Consider the following 15,063-nt stretch of genomic DNA (forward strand, 5'->3'; position numbering starts at 1 on the left):
GCGTACAGATGAGTGAAGCACCAGAAGCTAAAGAAGCCAAACCTGCACAGTGCCACGAAAGATATTGCAAACGATAGCAATTAGCAGAGAGAAATGGAAACTTTCAGCAGACTAAGAAGCAGGAAATGAAAATGCCAACAAGCATTTATCTTAAAGATGCACACAAATCTTGGATGGTGTAGGAGCTAACTATCATATACAAAATGTAGCAAATGTAGCTAGCTGAATGACTAAAGTAAATTGGGAGCACAAAACCCTAAAGGGTTTCAGTTGATCTACAAAGAAAGTTTTCATGCAGCTAAAATAGAAGCTGCCCCACTGTGCGCAGACAGCATTGAAATGGACCAGATACCAAATTTCACCGGCACAGTTGCCAGCAAATCGACCGAGCGTACGGTTCTACAATGATGATCAGGCAGAGCTTTCCACTGGGCCAAGTTCTGCTTCTTGCCTTGGCCCTTGCAGCAGCCACTACAAAGAGGCAACAGCAACTCAATGTAGAGCAGCTGCGTCAACTGGGTCTGGGCAACATTATCAATCTGCCCAACTATACCGATCGTAAGTGCTCTCTCAGTCCTCCACAATCTTTGGCTGCGCCTAACTGCTTCAACTCCTTCGACTGCTTCCACAGTGCCTCGTGGCAGCTACGACTTCATCGTGGTCGGAGCTGGCGCCGCTGGCTGCACGCTGGCGGCGCGCCTCTCCGAGAACCCCAATTGGACTGTGTACTTGATAGAGGCGGGCGGCGTGGAGAACTTAATGCATATGATACCGGTGCTGGCGCCCATGCTGCAGCTGACCGCCTCCAATTGGAACTACAAATCGCAGCCGCAGCGGCTCGCCTGTCGCGGCATGAACAACCACGAGTGCGCCCTGCCGCGCGGCAAGGGTCTGGGCGGCACCAGCTCCATTAACTTCATGATCTACAATCGCGGCAATCGACGCGACTTTGACGCCTGGGCGGAGCGGGGCAACCACGGCTGGAGCTACGACGAGGTGCTGCCCTACTTCCTGCGCAGCGAGTCCGCTCAGCTGCAGGGCCTGGAGCACTCGCCCTATCACAACCACAGCGGGCCCCTCAGCGTGGAGGATGTCCGCTACCGCAGCAGCTTGGCCCACGCGTATGTGCGTGCCGCCCAGCAGGCGGGCCATTCACGCACCGACTACAACGGGGAGTCGCAGCTGGGCGTTTCCTATGTGCAGGCCAACACGCTGAAGGGTCGACGGCACAGCGCCTTCAGCGCCTACATTGAGCCTGTGCGACCGCTGCGCAAGAATCTGCACATTTTGACCATGGCTCGGGTCACGCGAGTGCTGATTGACGAGTCCACCAAATCCGCCATCGGCGTGGAGCTGCTGCACGGCCGTCGTCGCTTCGAAGTGCGCGCTCGCAAGGAAGTCATCCTCTCCGCGGGGGCCTTCAACTCGCCGCAGCTGCTGATGCTGTCGGGCATCGGGCCGGAGGATAATTTGCGAGCTATCGGGCTGCCCGTGGTGCAGGCCCTGCCAGTGGGCAAGCTGCTGTACGATCACATGTGCCACTTTGGACCCACCTTTGTGACCAACACCACGGGCCAGACGATATTCGCCTCGAGTCTGACACTGCCCGCATTGAAGGACTTTCTGCTTGGACGCGCGGACACACGGCTATCTAGCATTGGGGGTGTGGAGACGCTGACCTTCATCAAGATACCTGCGGCGCAAACGCCACACGATCAGCCCGACATCGAGCTCATCCAGGTGGCCGGCAGCTTGGCCAGCGATGACGGCACGGGCCTAACCCACGGCGCCAATTTCAAGAATGAGATCTACGAGAAGATGTACCGACACTTAGCCTGGCACCATCAGGATCACTTTACCTTCCTCGTCATGCAGTTCAAGCCACAGTCCGTGGGCCGCCTCTGGCTGCACACTCGCAACCCACTCGAATGGCCTCGCATCGACCCCAAGTACTTTACCGTTGAAGAGGATGTGGAGCAGCTGCTAGAGGGCATCAAGGAGGCCATCCGCATCACCCAGATGCCAGCGCTCCAGTCACTGGGCACCAGGCTCCTCGATCGCCCCGTGCCTGGCTGTGAGGATCAGCGCTTCGGCTCGGACGACTACTGGCGCTGCTCCATCCGCACCATGTCCTACACACTCCACCACCAGGTGGCCACCTGCCGCATGGGACCAGCCACCGATCCCACTGCTGTGGTCAGCCCGGAGCTGAAGGTGCACGGCATGCGCAAGCTGCGCGTCGTGGACACCAGTGTCATTCCCCTGCCACCCACCGCCCACACGAATGCGGCAGCCTTCATGATCGGCGAGAAGGCGGCCGACTTGATAAGAGCCGCTTGGCTTTGAACTTGAAGAGACTTAAAGCTGACAGGCGGGCATGAATAGCCGCGTGAGTAAATGGGTTAATAAAATGCGAGCCGAAAGCTCGCGTGAATGAGCGTGGAGAAGGTAAATAAAAGCGAGAACGAGTTCAACGGGTTCTTCCCCAAACGAGAGTGAACAAAACCGTTAGAGGCGCAATTCTCCTTTTTTGTTTTGTTTTGTTTTTTTTTTTTTTTTTTTTTTTTTTTTTTGGTAATGAGTAATTTTAATTTCATTTGTAAGTTAAGTGAACCCACGTCAATTAAAAAGTGAAAATTGTCAATCGTCGCATATATTAGGTCATTAAACATCCCCTGCACGAGCCTCCCACTGGAGGCACATTTGGCTCTGTAGCATTAATGTGCCGTTAGTTTTTAAGATCCGTATACCCCATGACATTTCCTGCACAGTCCATCTAGCCATAAAATAAAATATATTTAATAATTGATGCAATGAAATTGGTATGCCAGCATACAGGTTTATATTAAATTTGTTCGATACAGGTTTCTAATTAGCCAGCCCTTCGGGGCTTCCCTTTATTAGAATTCCTTAACTCGTATACCTCGCAACAATTAGTGGCCTTTTGGGAGGGGGGTACCTCATCGTGTTTATGGGCTATTTAACGCTCGTTTCCAGTTGAACTTTATGAGAGGCCGAAAACAATGCAAGTACGCAATTCAGACCTGCTCTGCTGCGATCCGAGAGCCTTACTCAGATTTATAAAGCTTAATCTCCCAGTCAGTGGCATTAGTAAAATGTTGCTTTTGGCACTGCTAACAACACACTTTGTGGCTTCTCTGGCTGAGCCGCGGCTCATCCAGCAGCTGCGGGAACTGGGCCTTGCCAACTTGCTGGAGCAGGAGGTGCGCCCCAATGGTGAGTCAAGCAACGACAACAACAAATATCTGAAGAAAGAACCGCCCTATTGACAGCAACTGTTCGCAGTGCCTCGGAACTCGGCTAGCTACGACTTTATTGTGGTGGGAGCTGGCGCTGCTGGCTGCACGCTGGCGGCGCGACTCTCCGAGAATCCCCAGTGGCGCGTGGCCCTAATCGAGGCGGGCGGCGTCGAGAACATTGCCCACCTGACGCCCGTGATGGCCGGACAGCTGCAGCTGACCGCCTCCAATTGGAACTATCATTCGGTGCCGCAGCGGCTCGCCTGTCGCGGCATGAACAACCACGAGTGCGCCCTGCCGCGTGGCAAGATTTTGGGCGGCACCAGCTCCATGAACTTCATGATCTACAATCGCGGCAATCGACGCGACTTTGACGCCTGGGCGGAGCGGGGCAACCACGGCTGGAGCTACGACGAGGTGCTGCCCTACTTCCTGCGCAGCGAGTCCGCTCAGCTGCAGGGCCTGGAGCACTCGCCCTATCACAACCACAGCGGGCCCCTCAGCGTGGAGGATGTCCGCTACCGCAGCAGCTTGGTCCACGCGTATGTGCGTGCCGCCGAGCAGGCGGGCCATTCACGCACCGACTACAACGGCCAGTCGCAGCTTGGGGTATCCTATGTGCAGGCCAACACACTCAATGGGCGCCGGCATAGCGCGTACTCCGCCTACATACAGCCCGTGCGTCGGCTGAGGCCCAATCTGCACGTCTTTCCGTTCACCAGGGCAACTCGCGTGCTCATCGACGTGGCTACCAAGTCGGCGCAGGGCATTGAACTGGTCTACAAACAGCGCACATACAAGTTTAGGGCGCACAAGGAAGTCATCCTCTCCGCGGGGGCCTTCAACTCGCCGCAGCTGCTGATGCTGTCGGGCATCGGGCCGGAGGATAATTTGCGAGCTATCGGGCTGCCCGTGGTGCAGGCCCTGCCAGTGGGCAAGCTGCTGTACGATCACATGTGCCACTTTGGACCCACCTTTGTGACCAACACCACGGGCCAGACGATATTTCCAACAAGTGTTACCCTGTCTGACATACTGTCCTTCTATCTGGCTGGCAATCCGGCAACGCGTCTCAGCTCCATTGGGGGTGTCGAGGCGTTGACCTTTCTAAAATCGCCTCGATCACAGCGGCCCGACGACTGGCCGGATCTAGAGTTTATATTCGTGGCGGGCAGTCTAGCCAGCGATGAGGGCACAGCACTCAAAATGGGCGCCAACTTCAAAGATGAGATCTATGATACGCTCTACAGGCCGCTGCAGCTGGCGAGTCAGGATCATTTCACGCTGCTTGTGATGCAATTCCATCCCAAGTCGGTGGGTCGTCTCTGGCTGCACAACCGTAATCCCTTCACCTGGCCCAAAATCGATCCCAACTATTTCCAAAATGAGGAGGATGTAGAGTACCTGCTCGATGGCATCAAAGAGGCCATCCGCATCACCCAGATGCCAGCGCTCCAGGCACTGGGCACCAGGCTCCTCGATCGCCCCGTGCCTGGCTGTGAGGATCAGCGCTTCGGCTCGGACGACTACTGGCGCTGCTCCATCCGCACCATGTCCTACACACTCCACCACCAGGTGGCCACCTGCCGCATGGGACCAGCCACGGATCCCACTGCTGTGGTCAGCCCGGAGCTGAAGGTGCACGGCATGCGCAAGCTGCGCGTCGTGGACACCAGTGTCATTCCCATTTCACCCACCGCCCACACGAATGCGGCAGCCTTCATGATCGGCGAGAAGGCGGCCGACTTGATAAGAGGCGATTGGCTTTGAGATTCAAGTGTGGCGGTCGAAGTCCTGTGGCTGACGTAACGGTGGGATGGGCTCCAAGCTTGTTGTTTGCCTCGGCCAAGTTAATTAAATGAAATCGCCTAACAGGATAACGGGAGGGCAAGAGAACGGGGAAGAGGGAGCTGAGCTGAGCTGAGCTGGAGCCTGGGGGTTGACCGGCCGCAGAGTGCATTCACCCAGTCCCAAGTAACGAGGGTTGAAATACTTTCGTTTCGACTAGGCACAGCCACGATATACTTATCCAACGGGGTGGTTTGCATGCCGCCAGCCATGAAATAGTCAAAACATGAAAACTGAAACTTGCCAACGGATGCTGCTGGCTGTACCCAAAGCCCAACAGAGTGAGCTCGGCGGAGGCAGTCAAAGGGGGGTTGCGAATTGTTTAGCTCGCCCGTTGAACGGATGAAAAGAGTGCTGGGGGGGAGATTGCTAGAATGCTAGATGAGTTGACTTGCAGTCGATGGGAGTGGTGCTTACAAGTGGTTATCAGTATGCAGGGGCAGAGGCAGAGGCAGAGGCAGTGGCAGAGGCAGAGGCAGAGGCAGTGACAGAGGCAGAGGAAGCGGCTGAGAGGGAAACAAATTTCCCATTGTTGTTGTTTGTTCTGCTGTTGTGGTTGTCAGCCTTGTTGCGGGCAGCAAAGCAACAACACTTTCAATATGCATCATCAGGGGGCTTTCAGAGGGGCGCCAGCAACGTCAATAATCGGGAATACCCCAAATGAAATCCTATTTTCAGTTAACAGCATTAGTTTTTAAGTGCGGATCGTGCGTTGATAACTCATAGATAACAGTAAAAGGCAACACCTTCTTATCTACACATAATTCAATTCAATTATATAAAAAAATCAATTCAATTTATTGGCTCACTGAGTGCTCCGCTGATAGGCTGATAGCAGGGTGATTAACACACGATAGGAAATGTAATAGCTGACATAATGAAATATTTGCTCGTATCCGATTTGATTAGTGGTAGCCATATATGTGTATGTATATGTATCTGAAGATCAATTACTGATTTCTAGACTAAGTTTGCGTTTGTATGTAGATATCAAGTATATGAGAATATTTTGATATATTCAAAATAATTGCTCGCAAATTCTTTTTATTATCCAAGTCTCTCTCTTTCATTTACTCACTTTCACTCTCTATTCCTGTCTCTCTCTCTCTCTTTCTCTTACCCTCTCTCTCTCTCTCTGTGTGTCTGTCTCTCTCTATCCTTCTCTAAGTCTCACTCTCTCTCTATATCTGGCTTACTCACTCTCTATCTCTCTTACTCACTTACTCTCTCTCTCTCTCTCTTTCTTCCACACTCTCTCTGATCTCTCTTATTCTTACTCCTTCTCACTGTAGTTAACTTTCGGCCTCTCTCTTCATCTAATTATCTCTCTCTATCTCCCTCCCACTCATTATCATTCATTCTCTTACCCTCTCTCTCTCGCTTACTGTATATCTCTCAAAATTCCGCAATCTCAAAACAACACATTGCAAATTGTTGATAAGATATCTTTTTTATTTGATATCTCGTTTATATTTTAACTTCTTTATAGGCGGTAATTCCCCTCGAGATACTTTAAAGTGTCAACATATCACACTTTAGCAAATCTACTTTGTATCAGTATAGTATATAGATATAGTATATAGATATGGCTAGTTCAATTTCAGAACTCTTGAAAAACAGCAAAAGTTTTCAGGAGTATGCGAAACAATTTCAAGCTAAGCGCCACGAAGTATGCAATCAAGAAAACCTAAAAATAACAACTACTAGTTGAAGTTGAGATGAAATCAAGTCAGAAATTCGAGAGGAGACTTCGAGTCGGTTATCCATAATTGTTTATTGTAATGATATATCTTAAGATCATCAGCTTGTGAGCTCACCTGAAACAATTAACGCCTCATTGGGGCCCGTTGTGTGTATGTTGCCCATGCTGGAAGACTCTGTCGTTGGGGCTGTCCTCCTAATTGGCTAATTCACTTTGAATCCTGTACGTTTGCGTAGGATTGTCGGCTCCTCTGGTCTCTAATCGAAGACTGCGGCAACAGCGATAAACAACAGAACAATGTAGATATACGTATGTGTAAGTAAACAAAGGTGAAATAAAAAGAAATGAAATCCGCTTCAAATTCGAATTCAAGCAGGAAGCACTTTTTGTGCCGCGAGTATTTCCGGTGCCGCCGCAGAGTATGCTACATTTATTTATACTTGCATCGGCACGCTGCGAGCTATTGTTTTCCCATATGTATTTTGTTTTGCTTTGTGCCTGCATTTACATGTTGGGGCGGCGTCAACAGCAACAACAACGATAACAACTTGTTCTAAGCAATTGAGCATCAATTGTGTAAATCACACTCGCACATGCTCTTAATAGCGATTTTATCGAGCTTTTCTGTCCGCATAGCAAAAGTAAAATAATTCGAAACAAAATTCCCTTGTTAATTGAATTATATTATATAAATTTAATACGCTCATTACAAAACAAAAAAAAACAAGCCAAATCATCGCATCACCCAAACAACAGCAGCGTACGCCAAATAAAATTAGAACAGAAACAACAACAACAACAGCGTGTAATGGCGTCCCATTGAACTGGTCTAGTGGCGGTCGCATGACGCAAACATTGAAGCATTTGGGCAGCGCTGCGGCAGCGACGCGAAGTTACTATTGCTGCGAGGATGTTTGACTTGTGTGCGTGTGTATGAGCGAGTGTGTGTGCGTGTGATATTAAAAAATATGCATAAATATTGAGAGCAAACGCCGCTTATCATGAGCTCATCTTCGGCGCTTTTTTACATACATACGTATATTTTGTTTAGAACAAAAAGCAGGACAGCCTATGCAACAATAGAAACACACAAATTACTCACATATATGTACACACACACACACACACATACATACGAGAAAAAATAACCCCTAGCGGCCGCCTTTACTTCACATTCTAGTTGGGGTTGCTGCTGTGTGTCAAATTCTTATTGGAAGTAAACAAAAATTTGTGTGCATTCTGTTATTGCCTGCTTATTGGTTTCCTATTGACGCCGCCTAAATCAGCAAACACTCAGCTAAAGTCACTCTCTGCAACGATCAACCGGCAATATAAACATATATATATTATATTATATATATATATGTAAGTTAAAAGAAACGCGCGCAAACCACTTCACAAATTTCAGTTTCAATTTCACCCACAATTGCACTACAAAAAAATAAAAGAAAAACAATGGACAGAAGAACAAAATATTGAACAAATGCCGCTCATAGTTGTGTATGCGACAACAAGTAGCACGCACCAATACACACGATCGCAAGCACTTGAATGTTATTTATTTTTATTTTTAACTAATTGGTATGCGCCAGCGAGCAACGAACATTTATTTATTCCGGCACCGCAGAACTCCACAATCGAATTGGCAATGTTAGATTCTATTTGGCTTATCGTTTACTGTTATCGAAATTGAATATGACTGCTGCTAGTGTGACCAGCCCCGATAAGTTTGTTCAAAATTTGGTATTTAATGCACCGCCAGCAAAATTAATTACTTATTAATGTTTAATTATTCGTTAATATTAATTTAAAAACTTGCGTAAACAGCACTACCGAATTGATAAAGCTACAGCTTCTACTTTAAAACGATCGCAATGAAGTGTATAAAGGAAATCTCCGTTTGCATTAATTATTTGCACTTTCTTACAGTTAGTTAGCTTAAGTTATATATTTCTTTTTTTTATTTATTTTTTTTTTTTTTTTTTTTTTTTAATATAAACTGAACGACTTCGAATAATTTGGTTGATATTACTTGTTTATTTTATTTTTTTTTTTTCACTTTAAGCTGTAGTTTTTGAACGTCCCGCAATAAAATTTTTTCGGTTCGTTATCGTCTATCGATATATTCTTTTTGACATATATTTCAGCAGCTCAAATGTTAAAAATTGGCAGAGACAGTTTTACGAAAAATAAAAAATGGTTAGGGCGGAGAGCATACTACGTTGTTACCTGTGCAACTGCACATTTGAGGACAATAAGGTATACGAGCACATGTTCGACCAGCGCTACGACGCGGACGGCATTGAGCTGAAGACTCTGGCCAACATTTTGGCAATAGTCCTGGGCTATGAACTGCAGGAAGAGCAGCTTCACTCCACGGTGAGCATAAGAGAGGAAGAGTGTTCCTTAATATCAATGAACTCAATACTCTCATATTTCGCAGTTTGTGTGCAGCACCTGCAAGGTGAGCCTGCTCAACTTCGAGGCATTAGAGAATCAAGTGACTGCGGCACGGCTGGAAATACAACAAAAACATATGTTAACACTTGAGCTAAATGGAAGACTAATTATGAAAGAGGAGGAAGAGGAAGAGGAGGAGGATGAGGAGGAGGATGAAAACGAGCTTCTAAGCGAGGACAACAGCTTGCTCGAGTCGGACTTTGTCGAGGAGCACACAATACCCAATGTCGAACATATAAACATTCTGGAGCAATGCCCAGATGATGTAGAACTAATTAATGAGATGGACACGGACACGGGCACGGACACGGGCACGGACACGAACACAGACACGGAGATCAACAATATAGACTATGACGACTGCGATAGCGACGAGGAAGAGGAGCCGGAAGATAATTACAAAATGAAGCAAGGTGGTTCGTGCTCAAATTATCTATCATCAGAATAATTTTAGCTAATGTCAAGTTTTTTCTGTTCCTCTATAGCAGCTGGCAAACAATCGAAGGCACATGCCAAGAACCGCTGCGGGTATTGTGGGAAGACGTTCGGTCGGCGCCAATGGCTGGAGGATCACGAGCGTGTGCACACGGGCGAGCGACCCTACAAGTGTGACCAGTGTCATGCAACCTTTGCGCAACGCGCCAACTTGCGCAGTCACCTGTTGGCCACCCACGAAAATAGGACGAGCTTTAAGTGCGACCAGTGCGAGCGCAGCTTTAAACGCAGGCGCCTGCTGGCTAACCACATCAAGTCGAAGCACACTCAGGTGCGAGATGTGAAATGCGAGTTCTGTGAGGCAACATTCGTCAGCCCGATAAATATGATGAAGCATATGCTCTGCCACACCGGTAAAAAGAACTACAGCTGCGTAATCTGTGGCAAGCAGTTCAGTCGACCCGAAAATCGCAACGTTCATCACTTCGTGCACAGCATTCGGAAGCCCTATGCCTGCGTTGTCTGCGACGAGGACTTCATGCGTAAGCAGCAGCTCCAGAAGCACATAGCAATTACCCAGCATCCCAATCCGAAGATCGTCCGTCGCCAGCCGATGTTTAGTGCCGCCAACAGCGACAAGCTACTCCAAAGACCGCTCAGTGAGGCTAACAAATGATTGCCCGATTTCAAATATAGGCAATAAGCAAGAGAAATATATTTTCATTATACAAGATTCAATGAAATATGCAATATTTCATTTAAAATACTCAATACTCAAATACAATGTGCTATCTCTTTTTAACTGATGCTTACCAGCCTTCTCTGTCGCACAAAGTCAAACCGTTTTTGTTTCGTGTGCGGCAAATGCTTGTAAGGGAACAGTGCTAGACAACGCTGTATGGACGAGCTACTTGCCGGATATCAACAGCTGTTTCGAGTTGTGAGGCTGCCAAATTAAAGTACGTGAATATAAACCAATAAACAATTGTTTTTAATTTATAAAAATAATTATATCAGTGAAATGCCTCCAGTTATACTTTAAATGAATCTATTACTTTGAGTTTCTGTCTCTTTTCAACCGATGTTTACTATCGTGCTCTCTCTTTCTTACACCAAAATAAACATTGTCTTGGCTTTTGCTGTCCCAACGAAATTGAAGCAGTTTCTCAGTGTTGTACAATGCCCTTTGTAATGTGTGTCTCGCAGTCAAACAGCTGTTCGCCATATATTAACAGCTGATTATTGCCACAAGCTAAAACGCGTGCAATTTTGCGGCAAATGCAATTGGGCAAACATGCAACAACAAAAAATGTAAATACAAACTAATGCCTCCAGCTCTGACAATTCAACATAAACTTAAAATTCTGAAACGCTTGATGGGACTTCAACAAGTTGGCAAATGCCGCTTGCCATTCAGGAAAGCCGCCGAAAATCACCTCCTCTTCCCCGCCCCAAGTACCATACTTATTCCCACTAATTCTATTGTCTCATCAATTCCAATAGAAAATTCTTATATCTTTTCATTCCATGGAAATCCCGAATCAAATACAAGTAAAAAATTCTTTATTGCGTGCTACTGCGGACGCACTTGTTTTTTCTAACAAAAAAAGAAAAAAAAATCCCATTGGATTCATCGAAGAATCAGTTTTGTATGTATTGGTTCTTCAACAGTACCTCAACTTTTCTCTCTTAAATGTACGCACACAAACACTTTGCAACTTGTAAATTAATGTTTGTATTGATGGAAAAAAATTACGGGTTTGGTTTTTATGTTTTTAGTTGTTTAACACCGGCCTGGGCGACTGACGGCTAGTGATGCCCACCGCCGCTGCACCCGTTCCAGAACACAATTTATTCAGAACGCAACATCTTCTCCTTCTGACGCTGCAGCTTCTTCTTGGAGAGCTTCTTCTTTGCAGGCTCATCGTCGGTCGCCTTGGCGACGATCTCCTCCTTCTCGGAGAGGATAACCTCAACGTGGCATGGGGATGACATGTAGGGATTGATGCGACCATGAGCACGGTACGTGCGACGACGCAGGCACTGGGCGCGGTTCACCTGAATGTGATCGACAACCAGACGATCGGCATCCAGTCCCTTGTAGTCAGCGTTCGCCTCGGCATTGCGCAGCAACTGCAGGAGAAACTCGGCGGACTTCTTGGGCCAGCGACCCTGTGTGGTCTTCCACTGCTTGGCCTGGGCGCAACGGCCGACGCCACCGTTGAATCGGCGGAAAGGAACGCATTCTTTCTGATCGATGACGGCCTTGAGGAAACGCTGGGCACGACGCAGGGACATGCGCTTGATAGCCTGCGCGGTCTCGTGGGTGTTCTGTGAAGAGAAAAGGCACATTAGATTCCGATATAATTATATGAAGGGGATAACGTTAGTGTGGGCGTGGCATTGATATGTGTGCTATAATTGGCTTTGTATCACGCTACAGGTAGAGACGACTGCATTAAGCGCTGCTCGCCGCTGTTTTAACATGACTGAGATATACTTTGGACGCATTCGAGAATCGAATAATCGCTAGAATTATAAGCGATTACTATATAAAGGAATGCGCCGTAATTACAATTACTATTCAAGACATTAAGCTAAGGATTAGGCGCTGTATCACGCTACAGGTAGAGACGAACGCATCGAGCGCAGATCGCCGCTGTTTTAACATGACTGGAATTTACTGTGGGGCACACTTGAGCTGGATACACGCAGATGAGATGCTTGCAGTGCATTTAATGAGTGCGCCCGCACTTGGTTATACTGAGGCTGTAGACAAGGCTTTAGAAGAACACGATTTAGATTATCATCGTATTCTGCTGATAGCTTGTCCCTATAGATGATATTCTAGCAACAATGCAAAAGCGAAAACCTGCAATTATAGCAGAAGAATCACTGATTAATGTTGCACACACACACACACACACACAACCATGCTTTTGCCGACACTATCAACAACTGTTTGGCGTCCGTCTGCATCTTGGAGTGGAATCGCCTTACCTTAAAGTGAACACGTAGATTCGGTCCGCGCGCCTTGCACGACTTGGTGGCGTTATCTGGCTCACGTGAGTAACGGCCCATTATTTAATATCTACAAAATATATAGTAAATACCAATGTTTTAGTCACTTCAAGGAACACGAAACAAAAGTGTTTGTATGTACACAAAAAAAAAAAACACAACTTTCGTGGTCAACTAGCAACAGTTTGTATTTGCATTTGTATTGCAATTTTGTGCACAAGGCATTTAACACATAATAATTGTTGCTATTTTTCGCGTTTTGTTGATATATACTTATTTTATTACTACGATGTTTAAAAATTTATTTGCGGCTTTGCCAATTCAGCGTACCTCCTTCGTCGTGTACGAAACCGGAAAAGAACCTTTGACAGCGAGTTGGTGGCCATGCTTGATATGACAACAAATCGGTATCGAGAAGCACAACACAGTGTTGCACAGTGCGCGTGTATGTGAGTGGCTATCGTAAGCAGTTATCGCACACAGTGTTGTATCGGAGACACATAGCAACGAGCTTTGCGCCGCGTGCTACAATATTGAAGAAGGGCGCGCATTTTTTGTAATTTAATTGAAAATTCAAACAGCTAAATTGAAGGCAATTCGTGCAGCAGCCGCAACATTTTGTTATCGTTTCCTTCCGCAGCGAGCACATTGTGCGCATATATAAAAACTTGCGCAAATTGCTTATGAGTGGTACTTGGCACAACCATAAAACGTTATTCATTTAAGCTACACTCGTTTAGTTAGTTGCTTCCCCACAATTTCTTTATTACAATTCTGCCATTTTCATATTTACTTACAATGCAAATTAATTGAATTAATTCAATTTGCTGCCGCAGCGTTTTGTTGATTTTACTTCTTTTCATGTATTCGCTTTCACCTCCACCTACACCCCCACCACACCCCCACCACACCCCTCACTAGGGGCTGCTGTTCGAATATATCAAATCAAATCAAATCATACCCATATACATATGTTTGTATGTGTGTATATACTATATAAATATATTTATATCTATAAGTTCAGCATGTGCATTTCTTGTTGCTCATGTGTGTGCCTAGATATACATACATAAATACATATGTATGAATGTTGAAATCCTAAATGCTACTTCATGTAGTAGTACTTAGTTAGTCAGTGCGCATACTTGATTTAATTTCGCTGCTTTGACTTTATTAAAATATCAAATAATTCGAGCAGCAACAACAACACTTGAACGAAATAATGCAATAAATGTTGTGGCATATAACACAAAAATAAATTATAAGATTTGAGGCGTCTGTTCTTGTTGCTATTGCTATTGCTGTTGCTTTTGTTTTTGTTGCTGGCCTCTTGAGCTGCGGATCGGATCGGATCGGATCTGCTCGCATCGACGTAGCTCGGCTCTCAGATATACGGGCCAGGCTGGGCTGGGCCGGGCAACGACGACGACGACGACGACGACGACGACGATGACAACAACTGAGACAAATCTAATTTACATGATCGCTCGCATTATCGTCCATTGTATTATAATCATTTTAGCCAGCGACGGCGACTGCGACGCCAACGATGACGGCGGCAGCATCGGCAGCGACGGCAGCGTCAACCTGCGTCTATGCCTGCGCCTGCACAGCTAACCCCGCCCTCATTGTTGCTTTTGCTATTGCTATTGCTATTGTTGTTGTTGTTGTTGTTGTTGGGGCTGTGGCGAGTTCAGCGGTTGGCGCTTCCTAAGTGGATGACACTCAAGCTCATTGAGCGCTCCAATCTGGCGAATCGGCGGCAGATCGGAGGCAGACGGAACAGCAGCAGCGCTGCTGCACCTAGCTGTACAGCAGCCGTAGCAGCAGCCGCAGCAGCAGGCGTAGCAGCAACAAATTATAATACGAGTAAACATAATACAACAACAGTAACAACAACTACTACAGCAACAGCAGCAGCAACAAAAGGCAATCGCAGCGGCTCTCGCACAGCGCACTAAACAATGCGAAATATCTGAATCTGAGTATTTTTTTCGTTTTCAATTTTTGTGCCCAGTTTTAAACTTCAAGCCGCGACATTAACACACGAAATCTGCGATTATCCGTGCAAATACACATATCGAATTGCCATAAATAAATATATACATACATATATCGACATTTATATATACATATATTTAAATACAATAAGCTATCACGCGGCTCAGCTTTCGCCCTCTCTCTCACACTCGACGCATGGCACACCTGTTGCCCTCTCTCTCTCTCGCTCTCGCTCTCTCTCTCTCTCTTTTCGTTAATGTGTTGTAATTGAAGTACGACTTGTTGTATATTTTGTTTTTGTTTATCGGAACTGGCGAAGCGCGTTTTTAGAGCGTG

At 46.7% G+C, this 15,063-nt stretch overlaps 5 protein-coding genes across 11 annotated transcripts in view; 3 read left to right on the forward strand and 2 right to left on the reverse strand.

Moving 5' to 3' along the window:
- LOC6583816 (flotillin-2) overlaps nucleotides 1–8,509 on the reverse strand; it is a 127,869-nt gene extending 119,360 nt beyond the window's left edge. The window contains exons 1-2 of one of the 4 annotated variants that reach the window (XM_032732097.2): nucleotides 8,415–8,509; nucleotides 6,926–7,078 (exon numbers count right to left, since the gene is read on the reverse strand). In XM_032732097.2, the coding sequence (XP_032587988.1) occupies nucleotides 6,926–6,974 (49 nt within the window). In that variant the 5' untranslated portion in view covers nucleotides 6,975–7,078; nucleotides 8,415–8,509. Of the gene's footprint in view, nucleotides 1–6,925; nucleotides 7,079–8,335 lie in introns of all 4 variants that reach the window. The other 3 variants (XM_002009445.4, XM_032732098.2, XM_044007938.1) reach the window with 3 other exon arrangements.
- LOC6583830 (glucose dehydrogenase [FAD, quinone]) lies at nucleotides 374–2,567 on the forward strand. Its single transcript, XM_002009459.3, has 2 exons — nucleotides 374–558; nucleotides 632–2,567. Exons 1-2 carry the CDS (start codon nucleotides 405–407, stop codon nucleotides 2,344–2,346), a joined length of 1,869 nt encoding a protein of 622 aa, XP_002009495.1. The 5' UTR covers nucleotides 374–404; the 3' UTR covers nucleotides 2,347–2,567.
- Nucleotides 3,001–6,163, forward strand: LOC6583831 (glucose dehydrogenase [FAD, quinone]). The gene is made up of 2 exons (XM_002009460.4): nucleotides 3,001–3,237; nucleotides 3,307–6,163. Exons 1-2 carry the CDS (start codon nucleotides 3,024–3,026, stop codon nucleotides 5,028–5,030), a joined length of 1,938 nt encoding a protein of 645 aa, XP_002009496.2. The 5' UTR covers nucleotides 3,001–3,023; the 3' UTR covers nucleotides 5,031–6,163.
- Nucleotides 8,510–8,927: 418 nt separating the features above from the next.
- On the forward strand, nucleotides 8,928–10,507 carry LOC6583832 (zinc finger protein 33A). Of its 4 annotated transcripts, none has more exons than XM_015161431.2 (3): nucleotides 8,928–9,189; nucleotides 9,254–9,686; nucleotides 9,756–10,507. In XM_015161431.2, exons 1-3 carry the CDS (start codon nucleotides 9,007–9,009, stop codon nucleotides 10,379–10,381), a joined length of 1,242 nt encoding a protein of 413 aa, XP_015016917.1. In that variant the 5' UTR covers nucleotides 8,928–9,006; the 3' UTR covers nucleotides 10,382–10,507. The 4 variants fall into 4 exon arrangements, with proteins under 4 accessions (XP_015016917.1, XP_043863884.1, XP_002009497.1 ...); XM_044007949.1 differs by having other exon boundaries at nucleotides 9,759–10,507; XM_002009461.3 differs by having other exon boundaries at nucleotides 9,254–9,683.
- A 744-nt stretch (nucleotides 10,508–11,251) lies between these two features.
- On the reverse strand, nucleotides 11,252–13,159 carry LOC6583833 (60S ribosomal protein L17). The gene is made up of 3 exons (XM_002009462.4): nucleotides 13,057–13,159; nucleotides 12,706–12,796; nucleotides 11,252–12,036 (listed from the first exon to the last, which is right to left on the reverse strand). The coding sequence occupies exons 2-3, from the start codon at nucleotides 12,784–12,786 to the stop codon at nucleotides 11,557–11,559; spliced, it is 561 nt and encodes a 186-aa protein (XP_002009498.1). The 5' UTR covers nucleotides 12,787–12,796; nucleotides 13,057–13,159; the 3' UTR covers nucleotides 11,252–11,556.
- Nucleotides 13,160–15,063: the final 1,904 nt, after the last annotated feature.

This window comes from Drosophila mojavensis, unplaced genomic scaffold, assembly GCF_018153725.1.
Source record: "Drosophila mojavensis isolate 15081-1352.22 unplaced genomic scaffold, ASM1815372v1 contig_136, whole genome shotgun sequence".
NCBI lineage: Eukaryota > Metazoa > Arthropoda > Insecta > Diptera > Drosophilidae > Drosophila > Drosophila mojavensis.